This window comes from Armigeres subalbatus, chromosome 2 (assembly GCF_024139115.2).
Source record: "Armigeres subalbatus isolate Guangzhou_Male chromosome 2, GZ_Asu_2, whole genome shotgun sequence".
Lineage (NCBI taxonomy): Eukaryota > Metazoa > Arthropoda > Insecta > Diptera > Culicidae > Armigeres > Armigeres subalbatus.
In genome coordinates, this window is record NC_085140.1 from 204,129,745 (window position 1) to 204,152,781 (window position 23,037).

The following is a 23,037-nucleotide window of genomic DNA, read 5'->3' on the forward strand; positions in this document are numbered from 1 at the left end:
TTTTTCTCTTGCATCTCCCTCCCTTTTCCTTATGTTGTCAAAAAATGAATTTTGAAAATTTTGTCTTGAATTTGACTTAATATTTACAAATTATGCACTTTATAAGCCATTTTACGAGACAGGTTCGAACAGCTGATTGAAATTTTGAGTGGACGGCTCGGTCTTTGTTTTGGTAAATTTGCATGTAAACCATCATCATTTCGTCATCATCATCATCATTTCATTTCATTTTCGCAAATGTTCCTTGTAAAATGTAAATATTAGGGTAAAATGCCCTATAGTGGACCCCCTAGTAGCGGAATTTAGCTCTTCCTGTAAAAAGGCTTAGAAATTTTCAACATATTAACTCTGCTTGATATCTAACAACAAGCTCTGCATCCCCTCTTCACGATACATACATAAAACACCCAAATACCTGACGTTATTCGATGAAATTAACATTTTAAAGTCTAACTGAATTGGCCCTATAGTAGACCCCCTGGGGGTTCATAATAGGAAATTGCTTCCCTATAGTCAACACTTCATTTGATTTTCATGTCCCGTTTCGGGACGTTCTTCTTCCCTATTATGGACCCCCCAAAATATTCCTGTAATGGACACTCTCGTGTTTATTTTTTATAGAATTGTAAAAAATCATCTAATTTGACTTTCCATAGCATTTCCAACGCATGTAATCAAATCATAGGACTGTAAGGTAGGTTCTCCCGATAGAATTTCATAGCAAAATGTTGACATTGTGCAGTAATAATGCAAAATGGCTGGAGGGTCCACTATTGGTTGGGGTCCACTATTGGGCACTTTACCCTAGTATTTGGTCTTCTGTCATTTGAGCTTTCTATAAAATGGCTTATTGAAATTTTTTAAACATTCGAGAAGCAACGTTCAACCAGACCTAAAATATAATGCATTGATTTGCGGCCTAACACCGTTTTGACGTTTCTCTTTCGTCCGTCACATGTGTTTTGCATCTGCGCAAGGTTCTGGAAAATTTTGCCGGGTCGTCTATTTTCTCCTTCATTCTTTCCCAGTTGTCCGCCGCGTTCTGAGGTCCCGTTTCTCGTGACTCCGGTGCAGTGAAAGTGAAGTAATTCGATCCGATAAATTATCCAGTGAAAAGTGCAAACCCTGATTGAACGATGTCGGCCAATTCAGTGCTGTTGGATTTCTCGCTAGACCCGACTCGCATCAACGACGAGGTTTCGCGCAAAGACATCGTAAAGTTATGCAAGGAGCACCTGGAGAAGTACATTTCCGGCCTGAAAATCACCTACGACATGCTGACCGAGGACGGGTACCTTTGTATGCTGAATGCCCCCGGGGCGGTTATCACGACGATTCGGTTCTTCAGCCAGGGTCTCATCACGATTAACATCGAGTACTATCGGGGCGAGTGCGAGGCGCCAAAAATTTCCTTCGAAGTATGAAAATCGTATCAGTTTCTTAATGAAAAATACGAACGCAAAATTATTGTATTAGGTTGCTAAACAAAATAATCCCTAAAAACGAGCTACAATCGAAATTCGATGGTTTTAAACAAAAATGGTTAAGCACAGCCTCGTGAAAGATGTAAAGTTGAAAAATCGATATTTGCGAGGAAGGCAGTTAAATTTTGCTTCGAGCACAGCCAATATCACTGAGGTTGTTTCGATGTGTTATGTTAGAACTTTGGTGAGGGGGTTGACTATATGTGGTTTGAGAGGGTAAGCAGAGTATGTATTTATAGTTATTTATATCCAGATCATTTCGCAGAATTTTGCTTTCCTATTTTGTTTCTCGGCATTAACTGTTGACTTCAGCTTTAGAATGTCGTGAATAGGGAGAGCACGTATACAAAGTTGAATACGAGTTCATACTGGTTAATACATTTGCTGAAATCCTTAGAACCACTGTGATATAATCTGTAATACAAGCACCAACAGTTTTAATATCTATGATAGCATTAAGTTAACTGTAGAGTGTAGAAGTTCTCTTTGTCTAGCGTATCTACAGCATCTGTTGGCGCATAACAATGAAATATAGTGAGAATTTTAAATTTAAAAGTAGACTTTAGCAGGGCGTTTGATAGGAAACCAAATACACTATGCCGTGTATTTATTCATCTTGCAGGCTAGAGCATAGAAGTATTTGTCCCAGTGGTATTCTGTGTGCTCCAAAGTTTGGTTAACGCATTTCACTTAGGGCATCTCTACTTAGGTGTTAAATTCAGTTTGAGAGTATTGATAGGAACTTATGGGTCCTGTACACCCCCGTTGGTGCAAAGCGCCGATTTAAAAGATCTCTATCCTGAGCAACGTTCAGCCACGTTCAGCTATCACTTTTACCTGTTGCCAGGTTAGATTTGCGTCGACTTTGTTGGGGCTGCGCGGCCATTTGCCTCTGGGTCTGCGTCTGCTGGGTTCCGGTCTAATGTCTGTTTTCAGATTTCACCCCTACATAAGGTGTTGCGATCCCGAATATCTATTGCTATCGGCCTCTGGTGACAACGACGATGGAACTCGTTGTTTGAAATCCAGTTGTGAGGCCACCATGCCCGAATTTTGTACCGCAGGCATCTGTTGATAAAAACCTGCAGCCTTTGAGTGTTATGCATTGATGCTCACCATGTTTCGCTAGCGTATAACAGCACAGATTTTATGTTAGGGTTGAAAATTCGGTTTTTGGTGCGGTTCGGTTCACGGTGAATGGCACCTACCAGGAACAGTAGCGGTCATAGAATACATTGTTGGTTCACAATTGCTACGACTCGGATGGTGTCAGGCCATTAGGCCGAAGGTCATTAGGCCGAATGGTCATTAGGCCGAACGGTCATTAGGCCGAATGGCCATTAGGCCGAATTAGCAAAAAAAGGAAAAAATTAAAAATGAGAAATGCTTTCTTCACCTTACTCCTTCTTCCTTCTTTCTGCTTGCTTCTTCCTTCTTTTATCTCTCTTCTTCCTTCTTCTTCCTTTTTTCTCTCCCGCTCTCCCTTCTTGCTCCCTCCTATTTCCTTCTTCTGTGCTATTTTTGTCTTCTCCTTCTTTCTTTTTATTTCTGCATTCCTCTTCCTTCTTTCTTCATTCATTCTTCTTCCTTAGTTTTTCTTCTTTTCCCCACCCTTCTTCTTTCTACTTTCTTCTTCTTGATTCCTTCTTTTTCTCCTTTCTTCTTTCTTTCTTCTCTCCTTTTTTATTCTTTTTTCATTTTCTTTCTTCCTTTTTCCTTATTTTTTTCTTCCTTCTCAATCACTCCTTCTTTCTTCTTAATATTTCCTTCTTCGCTTTTTTCTCCCTTCTAACTTCTTCCTTATTCTTCATTCCTTCTTTCTTCCTTCTTCCTTCTTTCTTCTTCCTTTTTCCTTCTTCCTTCTTCCGTCTTCCTTCTACCTTCTTCGTTCTTCCTTCTTTTTTCTTCCTTTTTCCTTCTTTCTTCCTGCTTGCTTCTTCCTTCTTCCATTTTTCTTCTTCCTTCTTTTTTCTTCCTTCTTCCTTTTTTCTTTTTCCTCCTTTCTTCTTCTTTCTTTCTTCTTCATTCTTCGTTCTTCTTTCTTCGTTCTTCCTTCTTCCTTCTTCCTTCTTCCTTCTTCCTTCTTTCTTCTTTCTTCTTCCTTCTTCTTTCTCCCTTCTTCCTTCTTTTTTCTTCCTTCTTTCTTTTTTTCTTCCTTCCTCCTTCCTCCTTCTTCTTTCTTCCTTCTTCTTTCTTCATTCTTCCGTTTTCTTCCTTCTTCCTCCCGTCTTCTTTCTTTCTTCTTCCATCTTCATGCTTGCTTCTTCCTTTTTCCTTCTTCTTCTTCCTTCTCCCTTCTTCCTTGTTTCTTCCTTCTCTCTTCTTCCTTCTTCCTTATTTATTCTTCCTTCTTACTTTTTTCTTCTTCCCTCTTCTTTCCACCTTCTTTCACCTCTCTTCTTCTTTCTTCTTCTTAATCTTACTTCTTCCTTCCGTTTTCTTTCTCCTTTCTCCCGTCTTCTTGCTTTCTTATTCTTTTTTCTTCCTTCTTCCATCTTCCTTCTTTCTTCCTTCTCCCTTCTTCCTTCTCCCTTCTCTCTTCTTCCTTCTTTCTTCTTCCTTCTTCTTTCTTCTCCCTTCTTCTTTCTTCTCCCTTCTTCTTTCTTCTCCCTTCTTCTTTCTTCTTTCTTCCGTTTTCTTCCTTTCTCCCGTCTTCTATCTTTCTTTCTTATTTTTTTTTCTTCCTTCTTCCTTCTTCTTTCTTCCTTCTTCCTTCTTCCTCTCTTCGCACAACTCATTTCTCACTCCCCAGTTCTCATTCGGCCTAATGGCCATTCGGCCTAATGACCGTTCGGCCTAATGACCATTCGGACTAATGACCTTCGGCCTAATAACCCAGCATCGACTCGGATAGGGTAAGGCGGACACGAAAAGGCCTCGTACTGTGCCGTGCCTCGATGAAGCCGATGATTTTCTTAGGGCGCCCCACATATTCTCGTGATTGAGACGGTTGAAACCTTATTCGTAGTCAGTGAATACCAAGCAAAAGGACCTGCTTGACCTGTTCCAAAATGATACGGAGCGAGACAATGTGGTCCACACAGGATCTTCCGGCACAAAAGAGAGTCGCATTGATCCTCTGCTAATGCCTCGCCAGTTATCGCATATAGTCAAGGCACACCTTTTTGGACACCTTCGCTAAGATTTTTTTTTTGTTTTTAATTCTTTCTTAGAGTGATTTTTTCATTGTTATAGAAGTTCATCACTTCCTTCACTAAGATACGCTGCATCCAGTCGATCAAGAAAGTTGCGGTTTTCCAGATATTATGAAATAAACGATGCAGTAGTTGAGCGGATGTCATGGGGTCAGCTTTGAGCATGTCGGCTGATATGCGATCGACCCTTGGGGCTTTATTCGATTTCAAGCTTTGGATGGCTGTTTGAATATCTAGTAGTGATGGAGCTTTACTATTGACGGCGGGTTATACGTCCGATCCTAGGCAGATCATGCCGAGGTGGTGATGGCCTGGTTGGCACTTGAAGAAGTGGTTTGAAGTGCTCGAACCAGCGTTTCAGCTGGTTAGTTGGGTCGGTCAATAGCTGACCATTCGCGTCTTTTACAGGCATCGTTGCATTCATCTTCGCTCCGCTTAAGCGTCGTAAGATATCGTAGAGGAGGCGAATGTCCACGGTTGCTGCGGCTCTTCGTCTTCGGTAGGGTTGTTACGAATATGCGGATAACGAGGATTTTTCACGGATCTACATTTCAGGGTTTCGCAAGGATTTACTTTTAGGTGAAAATTTAATAAATGAAATGCTAGATCTATGTAGGTATATTTGAAAATTAGTTTTATGTAGATGAGCTTTATTTTAATAAGCAAATGTTGAGAACAAAACTTACGTTTGAAGGCTATTAACATTATGTCTTCGGATATGTCCAAGCCCGTATCGAATGGCATGCATTACACTTTTCAGCATTCTTTAAACAAATGTTATGAGGACGCCAAAAAATATTTTAGTTACTAGATAAAGATTGTCGCTTTGGTTCCCTTTGATCTGCTATCCGGAACATGTTGGGTACCATTTTACAGTTGGGTACTGTAAAATCGTATGGATTTTCCTTCTTTGACATTTAGATCCCCTATCCTCGCCAGCAAAAGATGTTCCGGACAGCGACGACAGCGACAATCTCTAAAATAGTAACTAAAATATCTTTTGGACGCCACTTGTCATTTTTAATCCATTCTGAAACATGACGCACACAAAACTTGACTATTGAAGAAAATGAACACTAAGGTGGTTAAAAAGCAGGTCTCATGCTCTGAAAATGAAAATTCGAGCTGATTTGGATAAAAACTGATTTAGCACAAGCCGTTTCAAGTTTACATCGAAATTAGTATGGGGAAATGAACGAACATTTGAAAAGGGCGTAACAGCCAAAATTTATTCCTCTTCATTCTTCGTCTACATCAGGCCTGCCCAACCTTTTCAAGCCACGGGCCAGTTTTTAGAATTCACACTTGTTGGCGGGCCAGAAAATGTTTTGTACATAACTTTTTAAATAATTTCAAAACTAACATTGTTTTTTTTCCGTTTTTTAGAAAAACTAAACACGATTTAATTACGTTAAAACAATCTTTTTGGTTTATTTTGTTTTCGCCGTTGTATTAGGGATCCATTTGAAACGTTAAATTAATCTATTCACACCGTTACTTTACCAGCATATTGAACAGATTTGCGTGAAACTTCTTTCAACGGGATGAGAGAAATGTACCAGATTTCAATTCATTGAGATGTTTGGCGATATCTGCTAGAAAAGCCAATAAGTCACTCATCCATTCAGGATTATTCAGCTCGGGCAGTGGTTTTTTTTTATCTTGTAGAAACAGTGCTATTTTCTTTTCGAAAAGAATAAAATCTCTCAAGGATGGTACCAAGGCTTAGTCAATGAAATTCGCAATAATACAACAAGTCTCCGTATTCGGCTTTCATTTCTGGTATTGATCGTGAGTCAAATCCTCGCTGTCTCCCTCTTAAAAGGCGCAAAAGCCTCTTCCACGGCACGTTGACCAATCCCGATAATATCTATATCGTCCGCAAATCCCAGGAGCATATGCGATCTTGTGATAATGGTGCCGCTTCTTTGCACACCAGCTCTCCTAATCGGTTCTATACTATTCCCCAGAAAACCATACCCCAGAATTCCATTTCCCAGAATGTACCATTCCCCAGAAAACCAATCGCCAGAATGGACCATTCCCCAGAAAATCAATCCCCAGAATGCACCGTTCCCCAGAATGTACCGTTCCCCAGAAAACAGAATACATATATAGATAAACATGATTTCATTTTCTTGTTTTCTTACAAACATCATCGCAAGACCATAATTAAAATCATTTGTCTTGATGAGTTGTATGTGCAATGGCCATTGTGGTAATTATTAGAAACTATAGTTTCAAATACAATGTACCTTTTGGCATAATGACCATAAGGTGCCCGCCAGAGTAAGGTTCCTGTCAGAGTAGACGCGTCTACGCGACGTCGCGCGAAGATTGCACGCAAAGGAATAACAATCAATAATAAGGAGCTGTCAAATCGCATGGACGCTTCGTTTCGCATTGCATTTCGCGTCTACTCTGGCCACACCCTAATCGCGATGTGCGATGCGACGCGACGCGACTCACGCAAAGGAATAACAATTATTATCAATGAACTGTCAAACTGCACTGTCGCGTCACGTCGCATAGCATGGTCACGTCTATTCTGGCTTAGCATAGCATATGGACATGTCTATTTTGACTTCACCCCAAAACCGAAAAAAAATCTTCCTATTTTGAAGCATGCCTTGATTGAGGAATCAAATAGAGACCCACGCATTTGCCCGGAGTAAGGCAATTAAGTCAATGATTCCTTCTTTTAAAACGCGCATTTGCTCGGAAAAAGGCAAATGAGTGCTACATTCTTTTGACTCATACATTTGCTCCAAATACGCCTTCTTTCAAATCATGCCTTTGCACGGAGTGGATGATGCCTTCTTTTGAAATGTGAATTCACCCGCACTAATAAAAATCTACAGTTTCATTGAACAAAAATAAAAATAAAACAAATACTGCCGTTACACGCATATCTGTCCCATGTACATAGGAATGCCCGTTTACTATAAGCATTTGCCGGAAATAAGGTGAATCATAATTTCCCGAGCCGTTACTTTTATTCAAATTTTTTAGTTGCCAAAATCTTTTTTCTTCATTGCAGGAATCTTTTTAAAGGTATGAAAAAAATTCTGGGATATGGTGCATTCTGGGGAATGGTTTTCGGGGGAATGTTTCATTCTGGGAAATGGTTTTCTGGGGAACGGTTTTCTGGGGAATGGTTTTCTGGGGTATGGTTTTCTGGGGAATGTTATAGAATCCTCCTAATCGCTTCCTCGAGGGCTATATTGAACAGTAGTTTCGAGAGTGCATCAGCAAATTCAATCCGTCTGAGGTAACAAATGATGTAGATATTTCATCCGCAACCCTTACGCTTGATTTCGATCCGGCCAACGTTATACGAATCAGCCGTATCAGTTTCGCCGGAAAACCATGTTCTAGTATAATTTGCCATAATTCATTCCGTTTCACTGAATCGTACGCCGCCTTGAAATCAATATACAGATGATGTGTCTGCAAATTGTACTCCCGGAATTCATCAAGGATTTGTCTCAGAGTAAACATTTGATCCGTCGTTCCCTCATAGAAACCTGCCTGATATTCGCCGACGAAGGACTGTGCAAGCGGTCTGTTGAACAGAATACGAGACATAATTTTGTACGCCGAATTAAGGAGGGTTATTCCTCGGTAATTGGCGCACTCCAGTCTGTGTCCTTTCTTAAAGAGATGGCAAATGAGGCCGTCCAACCAGCTAGCAGGCAATTCCTCATCTTCCCATATTTTCGACTTAATATGCAGAACTGTCATGTTTGAGAAGTTCAGCCGGGTGCTGGTCTTCACCCGCATCCTTATTATTTCTCAGCTCTTGAATAGCTTGTTTAACCTCATCTAGTGTAGGTGACTCCACAGCTTGTCCATGGTTGCTGATATTTATTCTGTTAACCGATGCACCGTCACTTTCACTATTCAACAAAGTCTCGAACTGTTGCTTCCGCCTGGCAGCCATTCGGTTTTATCTGTCAGCAAATTCCCTTCTTGGTCGTTGCACATGAGGGGAGATGGCGCTGTCTTTCTCCGCACACCATTTATAGACTCATAGAACCTCCGCATATCTTTATTTATTTACTAGCTTTATGTACCCGGCCTTGCTCGGAATTGCCAGTTTGATTCGCAGTTTTTTTTTCACAATCGGAAAATGAATAAACCAATTGGTCAACAGGATAATTGCGTTATCTTATCGATACTTCATCATTTGATCAAAAGAAGGCAGATTTCATTTGAAAACATTGACTGATTTTGGAAAAGGGAGCGAATCCATAATCGCCATATTCCGGGCAAACGTCTATTTCTAAAGAAGGACAAACATCCACCGATGCCTTATTCCGAGCAAACGTCTATTTTTAAAGAAGGGATCACATTCACCATCCAGAAGGAAACACATTAATCATTGCTTTTACGTTGGGCAAACCATGATTTCGATAAATGGTTGAATTGATCGATAACTAAACAATACAATAATGGGTTCAGAAGTTAGGCTGGAGCACACACACAAACATACAAACATTGAGTTTTATATATCTCGGCAACTTATTCAAAACGACGTATGTGATTTTGTAAACAAAGATGCATACGTCGATTTGTCAAATATGATGACACTCCCACGCAAACCAATACAACGAACATGTAGCCGAAACCTCCCCCTACCTGTATGTGGCGATAGTTTGCGTGGAGTGCTATCAGATTGCAGAAATCAACGTTTAAATTTTTGTTTACAAAATCACATACGTCACATACGTTGAATAAGTATCCGAGATATATAGATAGCTAATAGCTGTATGTACCCGGCCTTGCTCGGAGTTGCCAGTTTAATTCGCAGTTTTCTCACAATCGGAAAATGAATAAACCAATTGGTCAAAAGGATAATTGTGCTTTCTTATTAATACTTTATCATTCGATTAAAAAAAGGCAGAATACATTTGAAAACATTGACTGATTTTGAAAAAGGGATCAAACCCAAAATCGCCTTATTCCGGGCAAACGTCTATTTCTAAAGAAGGAAAAACATACACCGATGCCTTATTCCGGAAAAACGTCTATTTTTAAACAAATTTACCATCCAGAAGGAAACACTTTAATCATTGCTTCTCACTGGGCAAACCATGATTTCGATGAAGTTTTGAGTTGATCGATAACTAAACAATACAACTCCCCACACCCGCCTCTTTTCCCACCCTTAATCCTTAAACCATGTATGCTCCAAATTTGACTGAAATAGGCTAAAGGGAGATCAGAAGTTACACTGAGGTGATTGAGAGCTGAACAATGCTAGTCCCTCCACAACCTTCCCGTTTTCAAAATATCATCCCTATCATCTTCGCCTTCTTAAGAAAAATTATTGAAATCGGTTGAAATCGGGCAAGGGTACAGAAGTTATGCTGGAACATTGGATCATTGCATACCTTGCTTTTGTTTATTAATCTTTAATCATAATCATATAAATTCCATACCTTTTAAAATTTGTAATAAAGGTTACTCGATTATGGATCACTATGCAAATCATTCAATTTGATCATTCATAATCATCAATCATTAATCATATCGATCGTTAATCATTAATCATACACATAGTGTATCAACATTTAATCACGATCGGTAATCGTTAATCATAATCCAACGGTTTTTTACATTATTCATAATCGTTAATTATTGTCAAAAATGAATTGAATCGTTAATCATTATCAGTCATCATTGTCAAAAATTAATAATTCATTAATCATAACCTTTAATCATAGGTAACTCTCAACCCCCAGGACTAATTCCAACCAGATTAAATGATTTAATCATTTAATCTGGTTGGAATTAGTCCTGGGGGTTGGGAGTTACACTGAATTGCTCGTTTCATAAAGACAACCCCTTCCCCTTTTCCCCTCCCTCTTTTCTCAACGACCATTTCACCCCATTTGTTTTCTTCTCCTTGGGATAGAGAATGTGTGTACCAAATTTGGTTGAAATCGGTACAGGGGTTCAGAAGTTACACTTAATCGCCCGTTTTCTGAACAATACCCCTCCCTCCAGATCCCTCCCCCCTTGTCCAAATTACCCTCCTGTACGATCGGCTCCTCATAGTGAATATGTGTACAAAATTTGATTGAAATCGGTCCTGGGGTTGGAAGTTACACTGAATTGCTCGATTCCCAAAGACAACCCTTCCCCTATACCCTCCCTTTTTCCCAATGACCATCCCACCCCCTTTGTTATATTTTCCTTATGATGGAGAATGTGACCAAATTTGGTTGAAATCGGTACAGGGGTTCATGATTTACTTTGAATTGCCCGTGTTCTAAACAAAACCCCGCCCTCCGGACCCCTCCCTTTTCCCAAATCCCCTCCCATATGATTACCTCCTCGTAGTGAATATGTGTACAAAATTTGGTTGAAATCGGTCCTGGGAGTTGAAAGTTACACAGAATTGTTCGTTTTCTGAACAAAACCCCCCCCCCCCCCCCCCCCCCCTTTTCTACATGACCATCCCACCCCTTTGTTAACTTCCTCTGAGGATAGAGAATGTCTGTACCAAATTTGGTTGAAATCGGCCAAGTGGTTCAGAAGTAGTTAGCGAACATACATACATAGATTGGTTTTTATATATATAGATCAGACTAAGGCCGGAGTGGCCTGTGCTGCACATAAAAGTCTTCTCCATTCAGCTCGGTCCATGGCTGCACTTCGCCAACCAGTCGGCGGAGCGTCCGCAAATCGTCCTCCACCTGATCGGTCCACCTTGCCCGCTGTGCACCTCGTCTTCTTGTTCCCGTCGGATCGTTGTCGAGAACCATTTTCACCGGATTACTGTCCGACATTCTGTGCCCGGCCCACCGCAGTCTTCCGATTTTCGCGGTGTGAACGATGGATGGTTCTTCCAACAGCTGATGCAATTCGTGGTTCATTCGCCTCCTCCACGTACCGTCCGCCATCTGCACCCCACCATAGATGGTACGCAACATTTTCCTTTCAAAAATTCCCAGTGCGCGTTGGTCCTCCACGAGCATCGTCCAGGTCTCGTGTCCGTAGAGAACTACCGGTCTCATAAGCGTTTTGTAGATAGTCACTCGTGGAACTCGTGGTGGGTGGCTTACATTTGACCTCTCTTGAGCCTCTTCCTATCATGTACTTCGTCTTCGACGTGTTGATGACTAGTCCAATCCGTTTAGCTTCGCTTTTCAGTCTGATGTAGGCTTCCTCCATCCTCTCAAAGTTGCGTGCCATGATATCAATGTCGTCGGCGAAACCAAATAACTGGACGGACTTCGTGAAAATCGTACCACTCGTGTCAATCCCTGCCCTTCGTATTACTCCCTCCAAAGCGATGTTGAATAGCAGACACGAAAGACTATCACCTTGCCGTAACCCTCTACGTGTTTCGAAGGGACTCGAGAATGCCCCTGAAACTCGAACTACGCACATCACCCGATCCATCGTCGCCTTAATCAACCGTATCAGTTTATCCGGAAATCCATTTTCGTGCATCCTGCTGGCGCTTTTTCCTCCGGAAAATCGAGTTTTGTCTGTTCCGCGCCCGTTCGTATCGTGCCTCGTTCGCCCTCGTGCGGTGTTGCAGCAATCTTGCCCATGCTGCATTCTTCTCCTCAACTAACTGCTCACATTCGCCGTCATACCAGTCGTTCCTCTGATCCGGAGCCACCGTGCCTAGTGCAGCGGTTGCGGTGCTTCCAATGGCGGATCGAATATCTCTCCAGCCATCTTCAAGAGATGCTGCGCCTAGCTGCTCTTCCGTTGGGAGTGACCTCCGCATATCGTTCTGCTCATTTTTTTCCTGCGCCTCGCTAATCATTTGTTCTTCATATTCTTTCTTCTTCCTGCGGTGGGTTCGTTTTTCGGCTGCTCTTGCTTTCTTGTACCGATTCTATTCGATCGGGTACCCCACACCAACATCCGGCTTTTGGCAACGTTCTTCTCGTCTGTCACTCTCTGACACTCCACATCGAACCAACCCGTCTTGGATCGCCTCTGTACAGTGCCTACCACTTCTCGTGCTGTTGTGCTCACCGCTCCATGGATCGATTCTCATAGATCGTTGATGTTGTCGCTAACGTTGATTGCACTTATCCGTTCGTCGAGTTTCTGGCGGTACTCAGCCGATACTCCTTCCGTCGACAATCGCTGGATATTGTAACGCATCGTTTGCTGTGATCTTTCGTTCGATACAGTTGACAACCGTGATTTTACTGTATGTAAAGCAGAATTTGTCTCGACGGCATTCTATGTTCTCCAAAGTTTAGCCAACGGATTTCACTCAGTCCCAGGATCTCAAGCTTCATGCAACGTGCGTCATTGGCAAGTTGTGCCAATTTACACTGCTGGACTTGGGTGAAAACGTTCCATCTTCCTATTCGTGTCCTTTGTTTCGCGCTAAGAGTCGTTGCTGTTATATCAGTCCGTATCTTTCATTATCGGATTCTCGAAGAAATTGATGTTTCAGGACCAGTAGGTTGTTGGCCCAAGGTTCCTATGCACCGGGATGGGACTACCAACTAGGATATAGCTTCCGGGAAATAGAATTTCATACTCAGCCGCTGGATGCCACAACAGACGCTATTGGAGCCGCACCTCCTTGGTGAACCGACACTCAATTAGTAGGATCAATTTTGTTTATAGTCTCGCCCAACACCAGGACTAGGCTATTGCGCTTTGAGCGGCACACGGTAGGTTTGATAGGTCCTGCTTGCGAATGCATGCAGCTTTTTACAGAAGTTCAACAGGACCCACTGTAAAACCCCCTCACATCCTAGGCAGACTTCACAGGACGCTCCCTCTGACATTAGCTGTTGTCAGAAGGACAACAGGCTACACTACCAGCTAAGTACGCAACCCTTAACTCCCGGTCAATTGTCATCGGCAGACCCGGGAAAGCGTGAATATTGGAACTTGTAAGGATCAGAGATATTTTGGGCTCTCCTTCCCGGATGCAAATCTCTTCGTTGTTTCACGCTAAGGGTCGTTGCCTTTAAGTACATTGAAATTGTATCAGGCCATTAGACCGAATGGTCGTTATGAAAAATGAGAAGCACGCATCACATTAACACATCTCATTTCTGTTGATTTTCATTAGAATGTAATGCAATTACAATCTTATGGAATAGGTTCTTTCTTTAAGTAAGGGGCGATACACTAATTACGTAAGAGATTTTTCTGGTTTTGAAAACCTCCCCTATGCTCATACATTTTTTTTTTTGCTTTCACATGCAAATTAGTTTTTGTATGCGGCTCAAAGAATAGAACTCCTCTAATCCCTTACGCAATTAATGTGCGGCCCTTGAGGTTGTGCTTAACAATTTAAATATACATTGTTCTTTGAAGAACTTTGTACGTTGTGATTTTTTATTTCCATTATTCTTCTTTTTTTGTAAGTAACCAGAATTTATATAACTGATAGGATTTTTTGTCGTCATTTGTAGCAAATAAAATCGCTAGAGAATAATTTACGCCTAAAGCTAGAGGCAAAGCGCTCCAAGCATCTCCCACCGATAAAAAGAGGCAGTAATATTGACGTATACTTAACGAGCTCAGGTTAGATCTCTTCATCGTACAATTTTTACGTTCTTTATTCCTTTACTTTTTAACTATTTTTTTCATACCACTACACCATATGTTACAAATTAATTCCAATTTCTCATCAATTCTACAAACCAACGAATTTATCGAAATTACAACATACCTTCAGCATGCAGCTTCATAACAACTACAATTCACGTAAACATCATAAATTCAATTCGAGTTTTGCAAACCACTCAGTATTACGTGGCAACTTTCCTGTCGTTAATTGCATCTTTTTTAAAACGTCACATAATGGTTGTATAGAATCTAGAATTCGTTAGATAAAATAGATATGTGAACCTTGCACAAGGGCAACTTACAGGTAACGTGCTAATATTGTAATTTTACTTCCTTCAAATGTCATTCACTATGCTTTATAACTCACTCGGCAATCAAGGAGTGGATCTAGTATCAATAAAAAAGCTTTGCCCTGAACATCAATTGGAACTAACGGTTTGCCACGCCACATTCTAACCGAATTAACATATTTTCCAAAACTCACCTGATCACTTTATATAAACCATACTAAAACAAGAAGAGTTTCCTCCCTAGATCCGCGCCTGCCTCTTTTTACGTTGGAGATTTATTGGACCTCAGGACACCTTTTCCACTAATTGGATTTTAGCAGCACATTCTGAGAAAACTGGCAACTGTTAAAATTCTAAAAGTTTTGCTAATTTTCTTGGAGTGATCGTCCTATCTGATACCCAGATGTTTATAAATCATTTTGGTTTATAAATATCAAGTGCCAAAAATTACCTTCTAACTAAAATGCATTTTTATGACCTTGTTTTCCATGATTTTTTTCTTCTTTTTACGTTTTAAAATCAATACATATCCTTCGAATGTGCACCTTCCGATTCATCAAACCTCGTTGATATGAAACGCTTTTGTTCGAATCACCCCCAACCAACCATCCAACAATCAACTGTAAAAATAAACAACCTCACAGCAAACACGAGAGCTTGAGAACAATTTGGTACAAAATCTGAAGCTGAACCACGGTCAGTCGCTGCCGACGCTGCAGCGAGGACCTATCACCAAGTATTTCCCAACCGCAGGTAAGCATTCAAGTTGATTTAAGCCTAACACTTTACAGTTATTGCAATTCGTTATAGACTAAAAGCATGCATTATAGAAAGATGTCTACGACCGTTATTTTTTATTAGGGTTTTGGGTTTCTGAAAGTTTCCAGGTATTATTATGTTTGATGATAGACAATGCCACCCATAGTGGAGCATTACTTTTGGTTGCTATTTTGCGGAGAAATTCCTCATATTAGTCCTATTTCGAAATAGGGAGTGAGTGCTAGTAATGGATCCCTTAAGGACGGAAATTGACTTCAATCGCTTCGCTAGAGTCAGACTCATAACATATTGCCATTCTGTAGCACTAGATGCCAAGTAACAGTTATCAGCAATGCGTTTCGTACATAAAACATGCTAAAACATTTATTTTTATTACTAAAATAAGTATTTTAAAATAATGTAGCCAGATTACCTATTATGGCCACCCCCGGAACCGTAATACGCAACATAGAGTTTGTTTACATACATATTATGGTCCCCCCATTTGATTTACATGTTCCATTTCCACATATTCCTGTTGCCTATTATGGACCCCTCCTTCCTTTGTGTGCTAGTAATGGACCCTCTAACGTATTTACTTTTACTAATCAGTTAATATAACTTAATTTTAGGATCCCAAGCCAAAACATTTGCATGGAACAACTACCCTGATATGTGAAGCAACTTTATCTAATGGAAAATTGTAGGAAATCGTTGATTCCAGCATTAACTTTTGGTTTTTGTTCAGGGGGTCCATTATACGCACGAGGTCCATCATACGCACGGGGTCCATTACTAGCACTAAAGGCCCTTCTCATGTTATTTTTACAAAACATTCAGACTGATTGTACCTATAATGATATTTTTGATTATTTTTTTGGATTCATTGTTCCACGGTTTCGAAGCTTGCTTCGCCCGCCCGCAGAGAAATTTTCGAGGAACCTTTATTGCCTTTTCAAATCCTCTGAGCAAATATTGTGCTTTGTCTCGTCATACCCTAACCTCAACATTTCCGGCATCGATTGGATCGGTATGTCCAATCTGTAAGCACTACCATTTGATTCGATCTGCAACTGCATTGCTTTTACAGCCAAACCAGCGTTTGATGACCATCCGGTAAAATTCAGTTCGAACACATTTCGAATAAATTTTTCGCGCTTCTCGGTGAAGCCGTCTTTCGAAAAGATGTATTAGCATTGATTTTGCCGCACAGTTCTAGGACTGAAGAAAGAAGATGTTGAGAGACTCCAGTGCCAGCGCGGTGAATAATGTGCGTTTGTCAAGGTTAAAGGCCTAACGCTGGCACAAAAAATCGTGGACGAACATGGCGAAAAACACGAAGTGTATATTGCTGGGGCAGCAGGGACTATGTCCAAGAGCTTGACGATCCCTCCCCAGGCCATCTGCGAGTTGTGGCGCCTGCCTAGGATGTGGTAGGGTTTGACAGTGGGCCCTGTTAAAGCTGCATGAATCCGCAAGTAGGCTCCGCCAAAGCGACCGTGTGCCGCTCAAAGCGCACAAGCCCAAGTCCTGGTGTTACGTGGGACGCTAAACAGCCTCCGGCCCTCCGACGAGACAGGAGGTTTGCGCAGGCCCAATAAGCCGCCTTTAAAAAACAACTATTACGAACGACGTAGAAGATAATACGACTCGATACAATCGACAACGACCTAGGCGACGAATAAAGAATCACGATTGGAAGCTTGGAACATGGAACTGCAAGTCGCTAGGCTTCGCAGGTTGCGACAGGATAATCTACGATGAATTACATCCCCGCAACTTCGATGTCGTATCGCTGCAGGAAATCTGCTGGACAGGACAGAAAGTGTGGAAAAGCGGGCATCGAGCGGCTACCTTCTACAAAAGCTGTGGCACCACCAACGAGCTGGGAACCGGCTTTATAGTGTTGGAAAAGATGCGCCAACGCGTGATTGGGTGGCATCCAATCAACGCAAGGATGTGCAAGCTGAGGATAAAAGGCCGTTTCTTCAACTATAGCATCATCAACGTACACTGCCCACACGAAGGAAGATCCGACGACGACGACGATGCCCACTGCGGGACGTCAGGAGGAAATGTATAGACCGGTCATCGGACCGGATAGTCTACATACCGTATCCAACGACAACGGCCAACGATGCATAAACTTTGCAGCCTCCTGCGGAATGGTAGTCCGAAGCACTTTCTTCCCACGCAAAAATATCCACAAGGCCACATGGAAATCACCTAATCAAGTAACGGAAAACCAAATCGACCACGTTCTAATCGACGGTAAATTCTTCTCCGACATCACGAACGTACGCACTTACCGCAGTGCGAATATTGAATCCGACCACTACCTCGTTGCAGTATGTCTGCGCTCAAAACTCTCGACGGTGATCAACACGCGTCGGAGTCGTCCGCCGCGGCTAAACATTGGGCGGGTACAAAACGGTATACTAGCCCAAGACTACGCGCAGCAGCTGGAAGTGGCACTCCCAACGGAAGCGCACCATCTCTTGAAGATGGCTGGAGAGATATTCGATCCTCCATTGGAAGCACCGCAACCGCTGCACTAGGCACGGTGGCTCCGGATCAGATAAACGACTGGTATGACGGCGAATGTGAGCAGTTAGTTGAGGAGAAGAATGCAGCATGGGCGAGATTGCTGCAACACCGAACGAGGCACGATACAAACGGGCGCGGAACAGACAAAACTCGATTTTCCGGAGGAAAAAGCACCAGCAAAAAGATCGAGACCGTGAAGAGACGGAGGAACTGTACCGCGCTAATAACGCACGAAAGTTCTATGAGAAGTTGAACCGTTCACGTGCCACAGCCCGATATGTGTAGGGACATAAACGGGAACCTTCTTACAAACGAGCGTGAGGTGATCCAAAGGTGGCGGCAGCACTACGAAGAGCACTTGAATGGCGATATGGCAGACAACGGTGGCGATATGGTAATGAGCCTAGGAGCACGCGCGCAGGACATGCGACTTCCGGCTCCGAATATCCAGGAAATCCAGGAGGAGATCGGCCGGCTGAAAAACAACAAAGCCCCTGGAGTTGACCAACTACCAGGAGAGCTGTTTAAACACGGTGGTGAGGCACTGGCTAAAGCGCTGCACTGGGTGATTACCAAGGTTTGGGAGGATGAGGTTCTGCCGCAGGAGTGGATGAAGGTGTCGTGTGTCCCATCTACAAAAAGGGCGATAAGCTGGATTGTAGCAACTACCGTGCAATCACATTGCTGAACGCCGCCTACAAGGTACTCTCCCAAATTTTATGCCGCCGACTAACACCAATTGCAAGAGAGTTCGTGGGGCAGTATCAGGCGGGATTTATGGGCGAACGCTCTACCACAGACCAGGTGTTCGCCATACGTCAGGTATTGCAGAAATGCCGCGAATACAACGTGCCCACACATCATCTATTTATCGACTTCAAAGCCGCATATGATACAATCGATCGGGACCAGCTATGGCAGCTAATGCACGAAAACGGATTTCCGGATAAACTGATACGGTTGATCAAGGTGACGATGGATCGGATGATGTGCGTAGTTCGAGTTTCAGGGGCATTCTCGAGTCCCTTCGAAAAGCGTAGAGGGTTACGGCAAGGTGATGGGCTTTCGTGTCTGCTATTCAACATCGCTTTGGAGGGAGTAATACGAAGGGCAGGGATTGACACGAGTGGTACGATTTTCACGAAGTCCGTCCAGTTATTTTATTTGGTTTCGCCGACGACATTGATATCACGGCACGTAACTTTGAGAGGATGGAGGAAGTTTACATCAGACTGAAAAGCGAAGCTAAACGGATTGGACTAGTCATAAACACGTCGAAGACGAAGTACATGATAGGAAGAGGCTCAAGAGAGGTCAATGTTAGCCACCCACCACGAGTTTCTAGTATCGGTGGTGACGAAGTGGAGGTGGTTGGAGAATTCGTGTACTTGGGCTCACTGGTGACCGCCGATAACGATACCAGCAGAGAAATTCGAAGACGCATAGTGGCTGGAAATCGTACGTACTTTGGACTCCGCAAGACGCTCCGATCGAATAGAGTTCGCCGCCGTACCAAACTGATTATCTACAAAACGCTTATTAGACCGGAAGTTCACTACGGACACGAGACCTGGACCATGCTCGTGGAGGACCAACGCGCACTGAGAGTTTTCGAAAGGAAAGTGTTGCGTACCATCTATGGTGGGGTGCAGATGGCGGACGGTACATGGAGGAGGCGAATGAACCACGAATTGCATGAGCTGTTGGGAGAACCATCCATCGTTCACACCGCGATAATCGGAAGACACCGATCCGACGGGAACAAGAAGGCGAGGTGCATAGCGGGCAAGGTGGATCGATCAGGTGGAGGACGATTTGCGGACCCTCCGCAGACTGCGTGGCTGGCGAAGTGCAGCCATGGACCAAGCTGAATGAGACTTTTATGTGCAGCATAGGTTATTCCGGCCTTAGTCTGGTAATAAATAAATAAATATCTCAGAAACGGTAGCACTTAGAAAAAAATTACTGTACACCTTTTATGTTGGAAATTTTACGTACTTTCATAAAATCAAGACGATAAAAACGTAAAAAAATATTTCGACCCTTTTTGAAAAACCAACTTATTTAGAAAAAACTATTACTTTTTTCTTCATCATTTTTCCATTATGGCCTATAGTGCCAAAAAGTACATATATCATTTGCTACAACATATCAAAAAATAAAAAATATTGAAAAATACGTTTTTATTTTTAAGTTTTATTTTCAATAATTGAACATTTTTTCACGGTATATATTTTTTCACATAGCCCAAATGATTACCTTGCCAAAGATACCAAAACGATCGGACAAGCCGTTTCCAAGTTATATTTTTTTGAAAGTGTTCAAGGTGCTGTATACACAACACAAGAACGCCGCGTATTATACGTACGATGCGAAGCCACTACAGGGTAGATGATGAAACTTATAATTAACGGATCTTCCCTCAGTATAAAATCATTAAGCTCGTTTAAATAACTAACATTGTTTGTTACATTTTTACAGATGAACGTGTAATTGAATACGACATCGACAAGGTGCTTTACGATAAGCGTTCTGATTTCCAGAAAATCCAGATCGTCCATTCCAAGAGCTTGGGTAACATGCTCGTTCTGGATGAGTTGCAAAGTATGTGTTTCTAGCCATCTGCCTCCTCTAGAAAACATCCACCTAAAATATCACTCGTTTATCTTTCCAGATATTGCCGAGGCCGATCTTATTTACACGGAAACGTTGATGCGCCGCGGTGTAGAAAACTACAAGGACAAAGAAATCTGCATTCTTGGTGGCGGCGACGGTGCTTTACTATACGAACTCCTCAAAGAGGAACCAAAGCATGTAGTCATGCTGGAAATTGATGATCTCGTCATGGCAGCCTGCAACAAGTACATGAATTCCATCTGTGGCGACGTACTGGAGAAGCGCAAAAGTGACAATTACGAGATTGTCGTGGGAGACTGTATGATGTATTTGAACAAGTTCATCAAGGAGGGACGTAAATTCGATTACGTGTTCGGTGATTTGACCGATATCCCAATTTCGGATACCCCCACCGGTGAAATTTGGGACTTTATTCGCGTTATTTTGGAATCTTCGTTCAAGGTGCTCAAACCGAGCGGCAAATTTATGACCCATGTAAGTATTTAGTGAAATGAATATAACAACTGTTAGGAGAAAAATGCTTAAAGAAGTTAAAGCATCATTCGTATTTATTCAATTCGACGGAATTAGTGTACATTTCGCCAATAAAAAAATGCCACCTCATGCCTGCCAATGCGAACTGAGAAATGAGAAATAAGAAGTGAGAATCAAGAAGCGAGAGATTAGAAAGTCGAAGTAACAATAAAAAAATGAAAATTGAGAAATGGGGATGAAAGATTAAGAGAAGCCTTTATTCCTTTGTTTTCCTTTTTGCCTTCTTCCATTTTTTTTCGGTGTTCCTCCTTTATTTCTTCGTTTCTCCTCATTTTTCCTTCTTTCTTCTTCTTTCCTCCTTCTTCCCTCTTTCTGTTTCCTTCCTTCATTATATTCATTCTTCTTGCTTCCTGCTCCTTTCTTTTTCATTCCTCCTTTCTCCCTTTCATCTTTTTTCTTTCTTTTTCTTTCATCTTCCTTCTTCCTTTCTTCTTTTTTGGTTTTCCTACTTCTTTCTTTTTTCTCTTTTTCTTCCTTTCTCCTCTTCCTTCTATCGTTTCTCTTCTTATTCCTTTTTCCTCCATTTTTCTTTTTACTCATTTCTCACTCGTAACTTTTCAGTTTTTACTTCCCACTACACACTTCTACTCACTACATACTTCTCACTTTTCCTTTCTACTTTTCGCTACTTACTAATCACTTCTCACTTCACACACTTAACAAGGAAACATATTTCAACTATTCGGCCAAACGGCATTCATCCAAATAACCCTAATAAATAATTATGGCCATTCTAGAAAATGTTTTGAAGAAGTGGTTCTAAAGATCTAATAAATTCCCTTCAATCCACAGGGCAACGGAGTCAGCTGTCCGGAATCTCTCCAAATGTACGAAGAACAGCTAGACAAGCTTTCGCCAAAGGTAAACTACACAAAGTGCAGCGCATTCGTGCCATCCTTCATGGAAGAGTGGGTCTTCTACCAAGTGCAGTATGCGCCGGATGCCGCTACCAGCGTTTGACTTCCATACTGGCCCCATAAGCAGATTGATGGATTCGAAACTCCAACCCTCAAACCCCGAGAAGCACCTGGACTAGCCCGTTTTTATTGTCAGCAATGCAGTAGATCTGCCTCAGTAGCCAACGCAGAACCGATCCTTTCAGTCTCGATGTCAGTGTACTCAAAATATAATAGCCTTTCAACTCGTAATAACAGCATTATGAAACTGCTCATGACGATACACAGTAGCAGGTACTTATTATAGTAGTAGCACTTTAATATCTACTTGTCGGCACAGTATAAGTTAATTTTAGACACAGCGACAAAGTTTAACTTTCGATCGTCTTTTTTTTTTGTTCGATCAAGGAACGAAACCTTTTGAAAGTGGCCATACTATGACTTAAATCATTTCAGCCATCCAGCAGTGAACACCTCCTAAACTATCGTTATATGTTTTGTTTCTGTTTAAGTGTTTTATAGGTTTAGTTGGCATTTAACATACTTCAAGCACAAAGTTATTCGTTGTACTTAGCGCAGCTGGTTGTGTCTTCAGTTAGTTCCTGTAGTTGTTATGTTCCTATTTGATTTATTTTAATTTCCAAGTCAAGTTATCGTGAGACAAACTATGTGAAAGAATAGTTGAATCTATAAATTAGCAAATTTTATGTCTGGAAGTGTGAGATCAAAATGGAGTGATGAAAAAATATTACCATTATTATGATAAATGTAAGTATACCTGAATCTGATGCTGTTACAATTCTTTCCATGATGTTGTAGAGCAGATAATTCTCTATGAAATACAGATCTTGAATCCATCCTGATTTACCAACTGTTCCATTGCCATATATATCACCGCCATTAAACTATTAGCATTAGTATGCTATCAAAAAACAAGAAGGGGTCTTGATTCTAGTCTAAGGTAAAAAAAAACAATTTTCCTACATCGGTAGAACTCATGCGCCCCAGACCAAAACAAAATCCCCATCATCCTGTACTGTTTGTAATGAGGTTCTGCGACTGCATCTTAGTACTATTATTTCAGTTTAATCAAAGTTAATTGCATATTTTTCGGGTATTGGACAACCCGACTCGGACATTGATTTTCAATGTTCTGAAATTTCAG

At 41.7% G+C, this 23,037-nt stretch overlaps 1 protein-coding gene across 2 annotated transcripts; it reads left to right on the forward strand.

The window, feature by feature from the left end:
- The first annotated feature begins 930 nt into the window (after nt 1-930).
- On the forward strand, nt 931-22,735 carry LOC134211525 (spermine synthase). 2 transcript variants are annotated; one of them, XM_062688446.1, is made up of 5 exons: nt 931-1,418; nt 14,053-14,164; nt 20,287-20,409; nt 20,480-20,916; nt 21,769-22,735. In XM_062688446.1, the coding sequence occupies exons 1-5, from the start codon at nt 1,137-1,139 to the stop codon at nt 21,934-21,936; spliced, it is 1,122 nt and encodes a 373-aa protein (XP_062544430.1). In that variant the 5' UTR covers nt 931-1,136; the 3' UTR covers nt 21,937-22,735. The 2 variants fall into 2 exon arrangements, with proteins under 2 accessions (XP_062544430.1, XP_062544431.1); XM_062688447.1 differs by lacking the exon at nt 14,053-14,164 and adding an exon at nt 15,144-15,252 and having other exon boundaries at nt 937-1,418.
- The last annotated feature ends 302 nt before the right edge of the window (nt 22,736-23,037 follow it).